At 49.4% G+C, this 15,543-nt stretch overlaps 1 protein-coding gene across 5 annotated transcripts in view; it reads left to right on the forward strand.

The window, feature by feature from the left end:
* The window catches only part of CHD6 (chromodomain helicase DNA binding protein 6), a 69,146-nt gene extending 53,912 nt beyond the window's left edge, over positions 1 to 15,234 (forward strand). For 4 of the 5 annotated variants that reach the window (XM_084296931.1, XM_084296932.1, XM_084296928.1 and 1 more), the window contains exons 29-36: positions 118 to 326; positions 1,477 to 3,033; positions 3,551 to 3,699; positions 3,981 to 4,187; positions 5,229 to 5,675; positions 6,366 to 6,557; positions 8,112 to 8,231; positions 11,715 to 15,234. In XM_084296931.1, the coding sequence (XP_084153057.1) occupies positions 118 to 326; positions 1,477 to 3,033; positions 3,551 to 3,699; positions 3,981 to 4,187; positions 5,229 to 5,675; positions 6,366 to 6,557; positions 8,112 to 8,231; positions 11,715 to 12,605 (3,772 nt within the window). In that variant the 3' untranslated portion in view covers positions 12,606 to 15,234. The remainder of the gene's footprint in view (positions 1 to 117; positions 327 to 1,476; positions 3,034 to 3,550; positions 3,700 to 3,980; positions 4,188 to 5,228; positions 5,676 to 6,365; positions 6,558 to 8,111; positions 8,232 to 11,714) is intronic. The other variant, XM_084296929.1, reaches the window with a different exon arrangement.
* Positions 15,235 to 15,543: the final 309 nt, after the last annotated feature.

The raw sequence follows: 15,543 nt of genomic DNA on the forward strand, positions 1-15,543 counted from the left end.
CCAAAACTGCTGTGCAGTAACTGCTAGTTCCCTCTGATCCTCTCAGCCTGCTGTCTTGCCCATGCTGGCAGTAGAACATGTTTCAGTGGCATTCACATCTTCTTCTCTGCCCCACAGGTGGACCAGGAGGGAGCAGGCAGATTTCTACCGCACCGTCTCCTCCTTTGGGGTCATCTATGATCAGGAGAAAAAGACCTTTGATTGGACTCAGTTCCGAGCCATCTCTCGTTTGGAGAAGAAGACAGATGAGAGCCTAGAGAAGTACTTCTACAGCTTTGTGGCCATGTGCAAGAATGTCTGTGGTCTCCCGCTGTGGAAAGAGGATGGTGAGTGAAAACTGTATGGCCTGTGGGAGGTCCATGAAGCCCTGGGCCAGAAATTGTCTCACTAGAGCTCCTGTCATGGAGCAGAACACCAAGGGAGGAGTTTCAGGGAGGGTAGGAGGTAGCAAGAGTCATGGGCTTACAGGAGACACCCGTATTTTTGGCTGCCCTCCCAGCACTCTGTACCGCCTCTCTGGTGCAACAGGAAAGTAGAGCTGCCAGACAGGCTCCAGCCTCTGTTCTCACACATTCCATGGAGTTATCCCATGAAATCGCCCTTAATTTTATCCGAGATAGTGACCTTTAGGTGTGAGGGAGGAGAATTAGAGAAGCAGCCGTTCATATCGCTTCCACACTGAAGCTGAGGGATGTTTGTGCAGTTTGTGTTGCTGCTTTCTGCCCAAGCACCTCTTTGCTAGGAGTGGACAGAGTCTGCACAGTGCCCATGCATGCTGCCCTGCTAATGGAGGAGCTCTCCTGCAAGGCAAAAGGGGTCTGAAGCTGCCACAAGACACTTGGGAAGTCTGGCCAACACACTGGGAATCTCTTCTGGGAGCACCCAACATAACCCCAGAAATGAGGCACACACAGGATGTGGCAGATGAAAAAAAAAGCTGCTTGGCTGCTGTTTAAGCACAGAGTGATTTGCGTCTGATGGCAGCAGAAGGGATCTCAGCTCAGAGCTACTTGGAGGTCTGGTATCGTGCACAGTTCCTTAGAGATGTGTGTTAAAGCCTTAGGTATGGATATGGAGGTGTTACTCATGAAAAGAGCCACATGAGTTGAAAGACTCCCTGCCCTGAGAACCCGCTGAAGGACTGCCAGAGGCTCACACCCCAGGGAGCCCCTCTCCATGCAGCGCTGCGGGTTGTGATGGAGCAGAGTTCAGGCAAGATGTTGAAATCCTCTGCAGCCAAGTGCCTCTTTTGGTTCAGCTGATCAAGTCAGGAGTTTACTCTAATGTGGCCGTTCGGTGGCAAACGAATGGAAGGTGGTGACCCTGGGAAACTCAGGCTCAGTGGTGGCATCAACCACTGCCCCCACCTCACCTGCAGTCTGAGCAAGAGTTAAGATTCACCTAGCTTATCGCTGCCTCTGAGTAACCCTTATCAGCCAGTGTAATGGGGCCTTGTTTTTTTTGTTCCTGTTGTAGGTCCCCCCGACCCTGACATCTACGTGGAGCCTATTACAGAGGAACGTGCTGCCCGAACCTTGTACCGCATCGAGCTTCTGCGAAAGGTGCGCGAGCAGGTGCTCAAGTGTCCACAGCTCCACGAGCGGCTCAAGCTGTGCCGGCCGAGCCTCTACCTGCCAGTGTGGTGGGAGTGTGGCAAACACGATCGGGACCTGCTAATCGGCACCGCCAAGCATGGCCTGAATCGCACTGACTACTACATCATGAATGACCCTCAGCTGTCTTTTTTAGATGCGTACAGAAACTATGCCCAGCATAAAAGAACAGGGATCCCAGGCTCAGAAACCCTGTGCTGCCTTTACCAGACTAACTCCAAACTCTACAGTTCCCCTCTGTACAGCCAGGTGGACCAAACCTGTGAATCCCTGGAGAATGAATCTGAGAGTCAGATCAAGCTAGAAAGCATTGACAACACTATGTCCCAGTCTGGGGGCAGCCCGCCAGATGCAAACTGTGAAACATTCATGTCCAAGGTCCGGGACATCATGTCCAGTAACTATGATGAGAGCTCTCTGCCGGACTCACTGATGTGCATGATGTACGACGAGAAGGCCTGTAACAGCGAGCAAAGCTCCCTTGCCCGGGACAGCCCAAGTTGCACAGATATTGGAAGCGGTATTGCTAAACTCTCTGAGGGCAAGCTAGAGGGGGACGAGGATCCGTCCAGCTGTGATGCAGAGGCCATGAGAGAGACTTCCTTCCTGGAGGGATTGCAGGTTGGCTGTGACCAAATGGACAGTCAGAATGGAGAAGCTGAGCCTTCGCCTTCTACTCCCGAAAGTGACCCTTCACAGAGCATCCCAGCAGAGCTCTGTGAAGCGTTGCAGCAGAAGAGAGACCTCACCAGCCCTGCACCTGAGCACGGTGCCATGGAAGGAGTCATAAGCATGGGGCTGTATGGTTCCAGTCTTCATAACTATGACATAAAGGTTCCTCCTGAGCAGAGGTTCATTAATCTGCTGCAGGAGAAAGGAATGGAAGCAAAGTCAGCCCCAAGTCAGAGCCACAGTGAGGAGGATGAGGAGGAGGAAGAGGACGATGATAACTCTGAGGTGGCAGCAGATGTTGCAGAAGACTTGAGTGGTCCAAGGACCACAGCTGGTTGTGACCCTGAGACTAACGAACTGGGGGGCGAGGAGCAGAGCCCTGGCCTCCCCACACCCGAGGACACTTGCCCCGAAGCCGTGAATGGCGAGAGAGAGGCCCTGGGGCTAGGGACACTCGAAGGCCCTGGGGAACCTGGGCCAGAGGGAAGGGAGGACCACGGCCTGGAGGAGGAGAGCATCCTGCAGGACTTGCCTGGCCAGGCTCAGAGCCAGGCTTTCAGCCCGCCTGCACCTCCAGTGGGACCCCCAGGGGCAGAACCCTCCCATGCCAGGGAGGAGGACTGGGGACAAGGGTCCGAGGGGCAGGCAGGCTGTAGAGAAGCCCCGCACCCTGAGCCCCCGGGGATGAAGCAAGAAGAGTGTGAGATCAGAGATGAGGAGGAGAAAGCTGGCAGCAGCCAGAGTCAAGGTAGGGTTCCGAGAGCTCCCTCTGGTTGACAGTCACCTCCGACTGGGATGGGAGGGCTCACTGTCCTCAGTGCCAAAGCCTCGGGGCTGTCCAGCCAGCTGAAGCAGCCACCCCTCTGCAGGCACTGGGGCCCTTCTAGTTGATGTGACTGGGGAGAAAGAGTTGTTGGCAGGGCTTGCCAGGACCCACAGCAGCCCTTCAGCGAACGGCTCTCTCTGGTAAGGCTCCTGCCCTCCTCGCCTGCCCGCCCAGGGCTCTGGCTGTGTCGCTGGGGAAGGTGTGAGGGCCACTGCCATAAAAGCCCCAGAACTCAGCTCACGGGAGTGCCAGTTGCCCACTCCTGACTGCTGTGGGCTGCCCAATATGGCCCAGGACTGCTGCATTGCTTGGTCACTGGCTGGGGAATGGGATTTGTGTGGGGCCTGCTGGGCACTAAGCTGGGAAGGTGGGAAGAGGTGCTACCTGAGGTGGTAGGGGAGGGAGGGTGATGATGGGCTCTGTTCTGTCATTTTCTCAGATGGTCTGGAGAAGTACTCAGAGGAAGAGAGCAAGAGTTCGACTTCTGTCCTGCCTGGGGAGATTGATGATCTTCAGGATGCCCGGGCACCGACCATAGCCCAGCTTTTGCAGGAGAAGACACTTTACTCCTTCTCTGAATGGCCTAAGGTGAGTTAAAAATGAGTGCTGTTCATATTGCAAATGTTACTGCCTCGTCCTGACAAGCAGAGGCTCACACAGCCCCAGCTCTGCCCCCTCCTCCTCTGCACGTGGCTCCCCGTGGATGCTCTGGCTCAGGGTGCTCTCAGCAGGCCAGAGACCACCCGGCCCAGGGCAGTTCCTTGCTGCACGGAGGTCACAAGGGTTGTGTTTGCCTTTGCTTCTGAGGTGACATACCTGAGTTAATGTCATTGAAGTCCCAGCCTGCCATTGTCTGATCCTCTTTGCAGGACCGTGTGATCATCAATCGCATTGACAACATCTGCCATGCCATCCTGAAGGGCAAGTGGCCTTCCTCTAGCCAGCAGTTCGAGACACAGAGCCTGATAGCGGCCCCAGCAGTAGCCAGCAATGCCGGCAGCAGGAACAGCTTTGCAGAGTCAGAAGCCCCTGATCCCAGCTTCAACAACGGAGTGTTAATCTCCCAGGTACAAAAGGTGAGGGGGCCCTCGGACAGGGACAGGTTTAGGACGCTGTGGTGAAGCATTGCCCACAGGTGCTCAGTAGCTTCCTAATCAGGGCCTGGGTTTTCACTGCCTCTTGGTGCCACTTGTGGTTGATGTGAGAAAAATCTCAGTAATTTTCTTCAGACAGGATCTTCTGTGAAGCTATTTTATTCGTGATTGCAATGACAAGCGTCCTGCAAGCAGGAGCTCACAGTAAAAGTTTACCATAACCGTGGGAATGGTCAACTATTTCCCAACACCTGATTTCTCCCGTTTCCTCATTGGCTGAGTACTGCAGGTTCACAACCTACTCCACACACTTCTATACCACATGTGTACAATTTTGTTTGACCAGCTGTTAATTTCTCCTTTTCTCCAGCTGTTAATTTCTCCTTTTCCTTTTTTTTTTTTTCCTTCTTCTTTCATGACCAGAAGGCCTGTGATTTTTGTTTTTACTGATTTCATGCTGCTTGTCCTGTTTTTCTTAGCTCTTCTCCTTATTTTGGGACAGTGGGACCTTCCCCTTATCAGCTTAACATACTCCCCAGTGCTGTGCTACACAATCACTTTTGAATATGCTAGATTAGTGGAATTTTCCACTGCAAAAACACCTTTTATTGGGAAAACACAACTTTGTTTCTCACATCTGTAACACACAGCTTAGGCCACTCAGTCCCCTCCGCTGAGGGCTGGCAGTCTGGGGGGGGAAGGCTGTTCAGTGGCAGCTCCACAGCTCCTGTGGCTGCAGAGGGGCTTCCAGAGTTGCTGCTGAAACCCCTGGCGTGGTCAGGGAGGACAAGAGGACAATGTCCTGCTGTCCCAAAGGAAAGGGCGCTGCCCCGTGAGTCTCTCATCTCTCACTGCTGGGAATAGCACAGAGCCAGGAGCTGGCCTGGGACCCCAACACGTCCCTCCAGCAGCTGGTGGAGCACCCAGGGCTCGAGCACCTTGGCAGAAGGACGTTTGCGTGAGCTGTGGCCCGTGGCAGTGTGCGAGCAGCCGTAAACCTCTCTGTGGCTTTGTTCCACACAGGAAGGCTTCCTGACTCCTGCCTTTGCAAAGGATGAGCGGAAACACAGGAGGCTGTACGAATTCGAGGTGGAGAGAGATGCCAAACAGAGGAGCTTGGAGCAGTTAGCAGCAACCCACATTCATTCTCCCATTGTGCTGAACGGCTGGCGTGAGGCAGCTGTGGACTTGTCCAGAAACTCTGATGGGTCCCCAGGGAACTCCTCTCCGTTCCCCCTGAATACAAACATGCCCAAACTGGGGACTGTGAACACCCTCCAAGGCTCCCTGGGCATGGACTTATCTGGCATTCTCCAGGCAGGGTTAATCCATCCTGTCACAGGACAAATTGTAAATGGCAGCCTCCGAAGAGATGATGCTGCCATGAGGAGGAGACGGGGCAGGAGAAAAAATGTAGAAGGGATGGACCTCATCTTCCTGAAGGAGAGGCCTCTTCCAACAAGGCTGCAGGTGGGTCAATGCTTCCCCCTTCGCATGGCCCTGATGCAATCAGCACAATTTGTCTCATGGTCCAACCCTCCTCTACGAGATCTGTTTCCCTTGTTACAATGTGGGGCCTCCTCCAGGAGAGCTGGGCTTGTGCTGGAGCAGGCAGGAGCAAATCCTACTCCAAGGAGGAAGGGAAGTACTCTCTGTCTTGCAACACTCTCTCTGGAGCGTTGGAGTCCTGATAAGCATTATCACAAGCAGCTGTTGCAGATCAGGGAGGGCGTGAGGTTAGAGAACATGAGAAAAGGTCCATGACAGCATTTGAGCTGTTGCCAAGAGGCTTTTGCATCCCTTTTCCTTCTGCCCTGGGATCCGCTCAAGGCAGAATGAGCACTGGGAGCAAGAGCAGTCCCTTCAGACCACTTTTAGGAGTGATCCTGAGGGAGAGTCAGTTCTCCTGGTCATGAAGGTGTTTCCAGGTGAGATGCAGAAGCATCTCCCATCTGTGCTGGCAGTGCTGGGAGCTGAGTGGAAGCATAACATGTTGGTAGGTGGTGATTTAAGGAACAGGCAATGGGAATATGGGGATTAAGGAGCCAGCCTGGCTTCCAACCAGTGGAGGCAGATGAGCTGCTTTGGGATCTCTCTGTGGGTACGAATGCATTACTGCGTGCTGCTAATGAGCTCCCTTGGCTCTTCCCTTCACCTCAGGACGTTCAGGAAGATCAGCCGCAGCCTCCCCAGAACACCCCCCTCCCAGATGGGCCGGTTGCTGCTACCTCAACTCCACAGCCAGTCCCAGCTGCAGGCAGCCAAGCAGAGAAGGCTGTCCCAAATAAGAGTCTCCTTGACTGGCTCCGTCAGCAATCTGACTACACACTCGACGTTCCTGGCTTCGGCACAGTAAGGGTGGCCTTTGGTGGCGTGTGTGTGTCTTTGTCTGCCCTGTCTGTTGCCTTTAGTGCTGTTTTTTGTTTTTTTTTTTTTTGTGGTTGCTCTTGAGTTCAGGGCTTCCATGAAGTGTCTCAAAACTTAGCCTCTTTCCCTGCACCATGGCTTGTGGTGTTCGTCAAGGTTGTCACATTTTTGGGAGGTGGGCATGGTTCACTGTGCAGCAACAAAAGCCTCTTGCTGAGCTGCGTGCTCCTGCCCCAAGGTCTGTCCTCCAGCTCCAGCCCAGGGCATCCAGCTGCCCAGTGACACACAGAATTAGTCTGATGTCTTCAGAAGCACTGGGGATAGGGGGAGAAACGGAAGGAGGCATTTGGGATGCTCAAGGACTAAGGGTTCCCTTGCATTTGGGGTCATTTTAGGCAGTGTTGCATTAGCTGAGGCCCTCAGTGAGCAGGTTCTCTGCAGAGCAGCGTTCCTTGCTTTGAAAACTGAACCAAAGCCACTGCATTGCAGGCTGCACAGGCTGTGGGCACATAGCCACGGGCACTGTCAGAGAGCAGAGTGGCAGTGAGTGGAATGCAAAATCTGTCTGATTGTGCTGGCAGTAGCAGGAACATCCCCCTCTTGGTTTCACAGGTTGATTTGCTCCTCAGGTTTCAGCCTCTTTAGCCTATTAGACGATGTGGTAGGCAGAGCACAGCGCGCGGAACGGAGTAGGGAGAAATGTGATAACACGCATAAAAGACTGCATCTTAGTCGCAGGAGCTTGTGTGCCTGAAGTAGAGATTCCCTGGAGCTTGCAGTGCAGGAGCCTGGAGCACAGGCGAGATGGGTAATGTGCTGGGGCTCTTCAGAGTTGAGAGATGAGGAGCTCAGTGTTTGCTTGGGCAGGAGGACGCTGGCTTTTCACAATCCAGAGACACACACAGGTCTGTGCGCAAGGCCAGGCTCTCAGGAGCACTGCTAGAAGCAGTCAGATGGTGGAACAGGAGTGGAAATGCCTTTCTACCACTTTCTGTTACCCTTGCTTGGGAATCAGGGCCTGCAGTAGTTTATTGTAGTGCTGCATCCATGTCTGCACATTGACAGGAGTCTGGGGCTTGGTGTGTGCAGTGGGTGTGCAACAAGTCATCTGTAACTGTACACTGCAATCCTGAAGGGCTGTGATCCCAAAGATAAGGTAGAGCAGCCGTGCAGTGGGAACAGCTGATATCCAGGCAAAACAAAGCACGGACGAGCTGCGGAGGAACAGGGCACCCCATTTACAGCTGCCTGTACATCAGCTGGGAGCAGACTGACAGGGAATTAGAAAGTGGTGGAGCACTCAGGCAAAGTGGGGTACACTGCAAACACTTTTATGCCTACAGCAAACAATTAATACTCATTTGAAAACTGGCACTGCGGCAAGAGGCCGGCTTGTGCTGCTCCCACTACTTTGCCCAAATCTGAGGGGACATCCCTGTCCCGTGGGTGTTCATCTGCGTCATTCTCCTGCAGGGCTTGTAGCCATCCGGGCTCATTAAGTTGTCCGGTCTCATTAAGATTGTCTTGTTTGCACTCCAGAATTTTTCAGACAAGCCCAAGCAGAGGAGGCAACGCTGCAAGGACCCCAGCAAATTGGATATTAATGCACTCACGGGAGAGGAGCGGGTGCCAGTGGTACATAAGGGTACCGGACGGAGGGTAAGCACAGGCCTATTCTCTGCTGTGCCCACGGTGTCTTGAAATGCTTATCAGATCTCGAGCTGGCCTGGGGATAGATTTGGGGAAGCATGTGGATGGGACACAAATCTGAAACACCATTGATCTGCATTTTTATGTGAAATGTGACAGAGGAGACAGCTACAAAATAACTGACGTGAAGTAAGGGAAGGCTGGGCCTTCACAGCTGCTGCTGTGCAAAGGCCCCACAACAGCAAAGTGGCATTTGGTTTTAAAGGTGCCATCAGCATAGCCCTGGCTGCTGTTTCCCGTTCTGAATATGAATGTCACCTTTGAACTCACTGCAATATTCCAGAAATTGTAATCTTCCCATGTGTTGCAAATGTCTCTGTTTTGTTCCTCCTCACAAGGTGTAGCAAGAGCGTACTGATACCCCCCAGTGATGGGCATGCAGGGAATGGAGGGGTGTGAAGTGCTTTCTCTTGCTTTATTGAAATGTGCCTACTAAACAGCTGGAAACATGAGTTGGGAGCACAGATTTACCTGTCTGCAGTTTAATCTGTGCATTGATATTAACTTCTTTGAATGAGACAGGAAGCTTTCCACCCAAATTCAGCTGTTAAACATACCCAGGACTTCATGAGGTCAGGAGGTGATATGAGAGTAATCACCTCTAAAAACAAAACAAAGTGGTGAGGTAGAAAGATTCAGCCACATCTGTTTCCCCATGTTACACCTCCGATGGCTGGTGGAGACCTGGGTGAATTGGGTGGGTTTCTCCAGTTCTGAGAATGGCTTTTCTAAAAGCTCTGTCCCCATCTCTCAGCCCGCTCGTTCACGGGGAGGGCAAAGAAGAGCGATGGGACAGGGCACAGAGGCTGAATTTGCCCTCTGCTCCATGAGCTGCATGACTGGAAGCAGCAGTCACGTACAGAGTCCTACAAGGATGTGTAGCAAGGGAAGCGCCTCTGCCCCAAACAAACTGCAGCCCAAAATGACGAGCTGGGGAAAGCGCTGTCACCCCCGTCACAGCACGGGCAAAGGGACTGGCCCACAGCCATGAGCAGAGAAACCCTGGCCTCAGCTCCCAGCTGCATCTTAATCAGCGTCTTGGCCTCAGGGTGTCCTTCCTCTGCCTGAACAGGAACAGGATGGCCTGTGTCTTCCCGGCCACCTTTTGCATGAGCTTTGCATCTCTCAGGTGTGTAGCAGCCATCCCCTTCAGAGGCTGGCAGATGCTCCTAAACTGTGTGTTTGCCTAGACTTGTAATCATATTTCTTGTATTATTTTGCATAACTCTTTCTGCAATAGAGGTCATCCTTCTGCTGTGTTTTATAGTTAGGGGGAGCCACGGCACCAGCATTGAAGGAATTGCCAAGGTGGCTTGATGCAAACTTGGAGTATGCTGTTGCAGCTGACTGGGCTGACATTGTTAAGCTTTCAGTAAGTTAGAGCTTTTGGAGAAATCTGTATCATGTCATCTTTTCTTTCTCCTCCCCATCCCCACAACCTTTCTCCAGTGAGGATCCGTGAGCTGCAGGGCAGGATCTCACGTGGGAGGGAACAGCCGCAGGTCCAGCCGTGGTCGCGCGGCAGAGAGGAAGGTTCAGTGCCTGCTGCGACTCAGCAGCACGGCAGGGGAAGGAGAAGGTGGTCGGTGCCCCGGGGACGGGCACAGCAGCTCAGGGCGACCATCCAGAACGCCTTCCTGGAAGGCTTGGGAGATAGAGAAACAGCTGGGGCAACAGAAGCGCACTAGAAGCAGTAATCCACCTCGGGCCACCAGATGGCAGGGAGTGCACAAAATGCTTTCTCACTGGTCAAATTTTCAAAAAACGTACCTTCAGCTGAGGCTTTTAATCAGCTCCTGCAACCTCTTTGTGTGCAATCCTGTGCCTGCTAGCGGACATGCAGATCATGAGACTTGAAGACTCAAACACAGGCAGAGAAAGGGGCAGAAGGGAAGAAGGATTTTATCAGCCACATTCATTCAACCCTATTCATTTGCAAATCCCTGCCCCAATGAGTGGCAGGATCTGGGAGGAGCATCCTCCGTGCAGGCTGGCCTTGCCCAGGCTTCTCCTTGTGGTCCTGCTCACCCGCTCCTTGTTTTGTGGCTGTTTTCTGTGATGCCCTTGCTCAACAGGGGCTGGAGGGGGAATTAGTTGGCTTAGAGGTTTGTACTACTCTGAAATCTGCTTTTAATTAGTGCTAGAAATTTGGCATAGCCTTTCCCACTCCCCCAGGAAACAGCTCTACATCCAGGCTGGCATCAGTGCCCATGTCCAGGCAGCCGGCACCCCTGCAAGTGACTGCTTTGCATTACCTCCATTTTCTGTGGGTGGCCCCAGCAGGCACCCCCCCACTGCCAACTAGGAGAGCCATGTACCTGGCCCCTGCCACACACACCGGCTCACGTGCACCCCGTCTCAGCAGCTGCACGCCCATTGGCATTCTCCAGCCCCATCAGTTCTTGGCTTTTGGCAGGCATGCATCCGGCGTTGTAACACGTGCATGCAGAAAGACGTCCCGCTGCTCGGGGTGCTTGGGCAGGGCTGAGCATCAGGCAGGCTGCCCTGCAGTGCCCAGGCATATTCATAATCCTGTGCAGATTTTCACGCACACCAGTGGGAGCAGAGCAGAAAATTCTCCCTCTTGGGACAGTAGTTGAGCTGTGCAAACTTCCTGAATCCTTTGATTCAACTTTTTGCACTTCAGGTGTCAATGGGCAATACTTTCCATATTGCAATCCTATTATTGGAAACTGTTCAGAGGCCGGCAGTCTTTGAAATTCAAGGGAGACACAAAAGGAAACGTTGAAATATTTGTGATGAGAATGCTGAAAAATGGAGTTTTAAGCTGTGCTGTGGATCTCCCCGCACTGCTCCATGCAAGCAGACTGTCGCACCCATGCTGTAGTCACTGGGCTGTGTTCCCATACGTGAGTGCTCACGAGAGCTGCGCTGGTGACTCAGTGAAGCTCTAGCTGGGAGCAGTTGAGCAGCACGCCCGCTGTCTGTATGCCATTCCATGCAGCCTTGCTGTCTGGCAGAGCATTGAAAATTTGGCCCTTAGCATTTACAAAGAGCTAATGCTCCAGCTGTTGCTGAAGCCAGGATAAAGCTGGGGTGGGAATGAACTTGAAGTTTCTGACACGGAGCTGCCCCGGTGCTTCTCATATTAGGAAGGGTTTCAGTCCTCAGGAACAGCTGATGGTGAGGGCTCAGGTAAAGCCGAAAAGGCTGCTGTCTGTGCTTCCTCCTTTCCTCCTTGTTCACTTGATGCTCTGCAGCATTGGGCCAGGGCACAGTGAGGGTGTTCTGCATTCGGCAGCATCCCTTGGGGAAAAGTTGTGTATACCTCTCAAATTCCATATCCAGAATCATGTAGGCAAATATTTCTGTGCTGACACCATCTGGGATGCAGATGCAAGCACAGAAAAGCCAGATTTTCCTTGATGTAGTAATAACTGTTAGGCATTTTCTGTTGTGTTTCATTTTTAGGGCTACTTACCAGAAAGCAAATTCAACCGTATCCTAACGGAGCCTGTGCTCCGAGACGCAGGGCCCCGTCGGAGGGGGAGAAGGCCCAGAAGTGAACTCATTAAAGCCCCTGGTGTTGTAGCAGATTCCTCTTCTGGAATGGGACCATTATTCATGAATGGACTGATTGCTGGAATGGATCTGGTAGGAATTCAGAACATGAGAAACATGCAAGGGATCCCCCTGACTGGGCTGGTTGGGTTTCCTGCTGGATTTGCAGCTGTGCCTGCTGGTGAGGATGTGAAAAGCACCCTAAGTATGTTGCCTATGATGCTGCCAGGCATGGCTACTGTACCACAGATGTTTGGTGTTGGAGGACTTCTGAACCCACCGATGACAACTACTTGTACTGCGACTGCTCCAACTTCATTAACAAGCACAACAAAAAGTGGTACATCAAACACAGAGAAAGCTACTGAGGATAAACAGAGTAGCCAGGATGTGAAAAAAGAAACTCTCTCTGAAGATAAGCCTGGTCCTAGTTCGTTTTCTAATCAGACAGAATCCGCAATAACTACCAGTAGTCCTGTAGCTTTTAACCCATTTCTTATCCCAGGGATGTCACCTGGACTGATCTATCCGTCAATGTTTCTTTCCCCTGGCATTGGCATGGCATTGCCAGGCATACAGCAAACCAGACATTCGGAGGCAGCAAACCTGGAGAGCCAGAAGCGGAAGAGAAAGAAAGCTAAAGGGGAATCAGCAAATCCAGAACCAGAAACTGTCTTGCTGCCTGAAAAAGAAGCTGCAAACGGTCAAAACTGTACAGAGCAAACACCACCTTTATCAGCAGAGAAAGAGCAGGATGTACCAGCAGAGGAGGAGCTCAAAGAAGTTAATGATACCAATTAGAACTTTTGTTTCATTGAAAAAAGATGGTGGCTTGTAAGTTTCTTATCCCATAACTATTTGTTACGTACCCTCCTGCCCCCACTCCACCTTCATAAACCTGTGTTTCCATGAGTAATATTATCTACCTAATTCCCTGTCAGAAAACTATGGTGACATATTATATGTTAATAGTTGCAGGGTCTTGCCACTTTATTAGATAAACAGTGTTGTCTAGCTAGTATGGGAGGCACAGAATTCTCGTTCTGTTTTCCAGTTGTTCATCCCAACCAACAATAGCAAATCCAGTTCTTGGTCACCCCCCAAACTGCTCACATATTTGAGAAGAAAAAGAAGCAAAAACAGAGCAAAAGAAAAGTTTTTACCTCTTGGTCTACACACAGACAAGGGTATTTCTTTTTACCGTAACACTGAATGAAAAAAGCCTGTATTTGGGGGTAAAAAGCACAGCTATAGTAAGTGCTAATGTGTATTTTTGATTTGAAGTATTTCCCTATTTTATCATGGTTACTAGAATAGTAGTATAGACAGAAGTATATAACTAATGATTGAAAATGCATATATTCATTTCTTTGAAAGAAAAAAACATAACTGGTAGTGATATAATTTCTTTATCACACACCCCCCACACCTCAAAAGTTTGGAGACAAACTACAGTGAGTGAAAATATTATGTAGACATTATTTTGTATTTTTTAAAACCAAAGTTTGGTTTTATGTTAAGTGGAGTTTTAGTTGCCCTTTCCTTGATAGTTACAAGAACTTTTCAGCCTGAGCTGAAAATGTTTTGCACATCTTGCATGACTTTTTTGGGATTACTGTACCTGTAGCTACCAGTTTCTTCATCATTCTGCTAGTATTCAGTTCTCATCTATGGCGTTAGTTCTCATCTGTGGCGTTAGAATTGCTGTAAAGTTATTTTTTTCCAGCCATGAACAGGCCACACTGATTTTAATGCTCTTATATAAACACTGAGGCTTTTTGAGTTTTTAGATTTTACAATCTGTACCCCAGATGCAGCATCCTTTCAGAAAACAAGAAAAAAGCTGTAGGCCAGCTTTACTATTTTGAGAGTCCTTCAAGAAGGACAATAGAGATTTTCAAAGCTTGAGTTTATTCTTCTTTCCTAGTGTTAGACTGTGAAGAGATCACTTTTGCTTCTTCTTTCCATTCCTCTCTGTTCTACTTGCTGTTGAACAGTATTTCCAAGTCCCCCCATTGGCAAATCATTTTGATATATGCATTTTAAATGGACAGGTTTTTAATGCAATCAGTGCCCGAAACTCTGTGTATTGAGACACCTCCACAGGCAACTCTTTGTTTTCTCCTTCCCTTCACTCCTTATTTAGTTTTTCTTTCACTTGGGCTTGTTCTAATTTGCAGCTCATGGTTTGAGACTTGAAATAAACACACAGTGGTGCAGCAGTGAGATGGCAGGCTGTTGAGGGAGTTGGGAGTGTGCTAGTAATCAGTTACACATTTGGTTGTCACAATTTACTGTATTTTTTACTTATTTTCTGTTACAGTTTTGCTAATTTATCAGATGGTCCAAATGTTTTGACATAACTATTTCAGTTTGCATTATTTATTTATGATGCTTTTTGTCATTGTCTTTTATACATTTGGGATTATAAATTATGTACATGTTAAAATTAGCATCTCAAAGAAGTCTGTTACCCACAATCTAAAAAACATTCGGTTTATACTTTCACAGAATTTATTCCCAGTTTGCTGGATTGGATGATTTTTTTTAAGTATGTAACCAATCATAATGCAACCCCTCCATCCCCCCAATAATTAAATGTGTTCTATTTAATAACATCCTTGTAGCATAGATACTGTATCACTATCGACAGATTTCTTAGAAATGCTGCTATCTCTATTTAACTAACATTTTGTTCAGTTTTGCCTCCAGTGGAAGCAGAAAGGGTTTTTTCAGCTGTTAAATCCAAAATCAATATAATTTATTTATGTAAAAAAAATCACGATTGATATATTTTTGAACCTTTTAAGTACTAACTTTCTTTTTATTCAGTAGAAGAACATGTACTTGCCCTAAATCCTTAAAATACAAATGCTATAAAACTTCATATATCTTCAAAGCCTTACTGTGAATGGATATAGAAATCTCTTCAGAGTCCATTTCTTGTATGGGATGGTTTTTCCAGGGTTACACTCATAAGGAACAGGGTTTAAAATGAAATTTATTTAATTAGCCAGCATGCTCTATACCTTGTTCTTACTTATCGGACATGTATGCTAATTCTCTGGGTGTTTAGGCTTCTCTTTGACTGCTACTTTGTGACCCTTTTGCAACCTGATATACTCTGTGGATTATTTAGACTGTAAGGCATAAGTGGCTTCTTATACTTTTCCATCATATCCAAAACAAATGCCAAATTTTCACCAGTTTTCATGGATACTCACACAAACATACATTCTTCACCAAATGTGCTAACAAAATAAACTGTCTGTGCTCTTGAACATGGATAAAAAGAAAAAGATTTAAAAGTCAGATTTTTATTTTTTTAATTTAGTGACTAGATGATGCTTATCTTTCAGACTTGGCAGAGCCTTGCTACAGATGTATATAATTTTTTCAGCAAATATATGTGAATGTTTAATTCACCTGACTCAGTGATAAAAGTTACTTGCCTTTCTCTCAGCATGAACACTTTTGAGAAGCTGTTGAATCCAGCGTGCTTCTGCTTTAGGGCGGCTCGTCACGCACCGTGAGCTGTGCTTTACGTGCTCGGGGGAGTGCCTGCTCACAGCAGACTCACGAGCTTGTGGCAGTGCACGGGGGCAGCCTGTTCAGGCTCTTCGCCCGGACGGTCGGTAGGAGCCCCAGGAGCAGGCACAAAATGCCCCAGTAGCAGTAATAGTCCTTAGCGCTTTCGCAGCATCTCTCAGCAGAAGGGGAGCAGGTGCTCTGGTTTCTC

The sequence above is a fragment of the Netta rufina genome (assembly GCF_964035555.1).
Source record: "Netta rufina genome assembly, chromosome: 16".
Classification (NCBI taxonomy): Eukaryota; Metazoa; Chordata; class Aves; order Anseriformes; family Anatidae; genus Netta; species Netta rufina.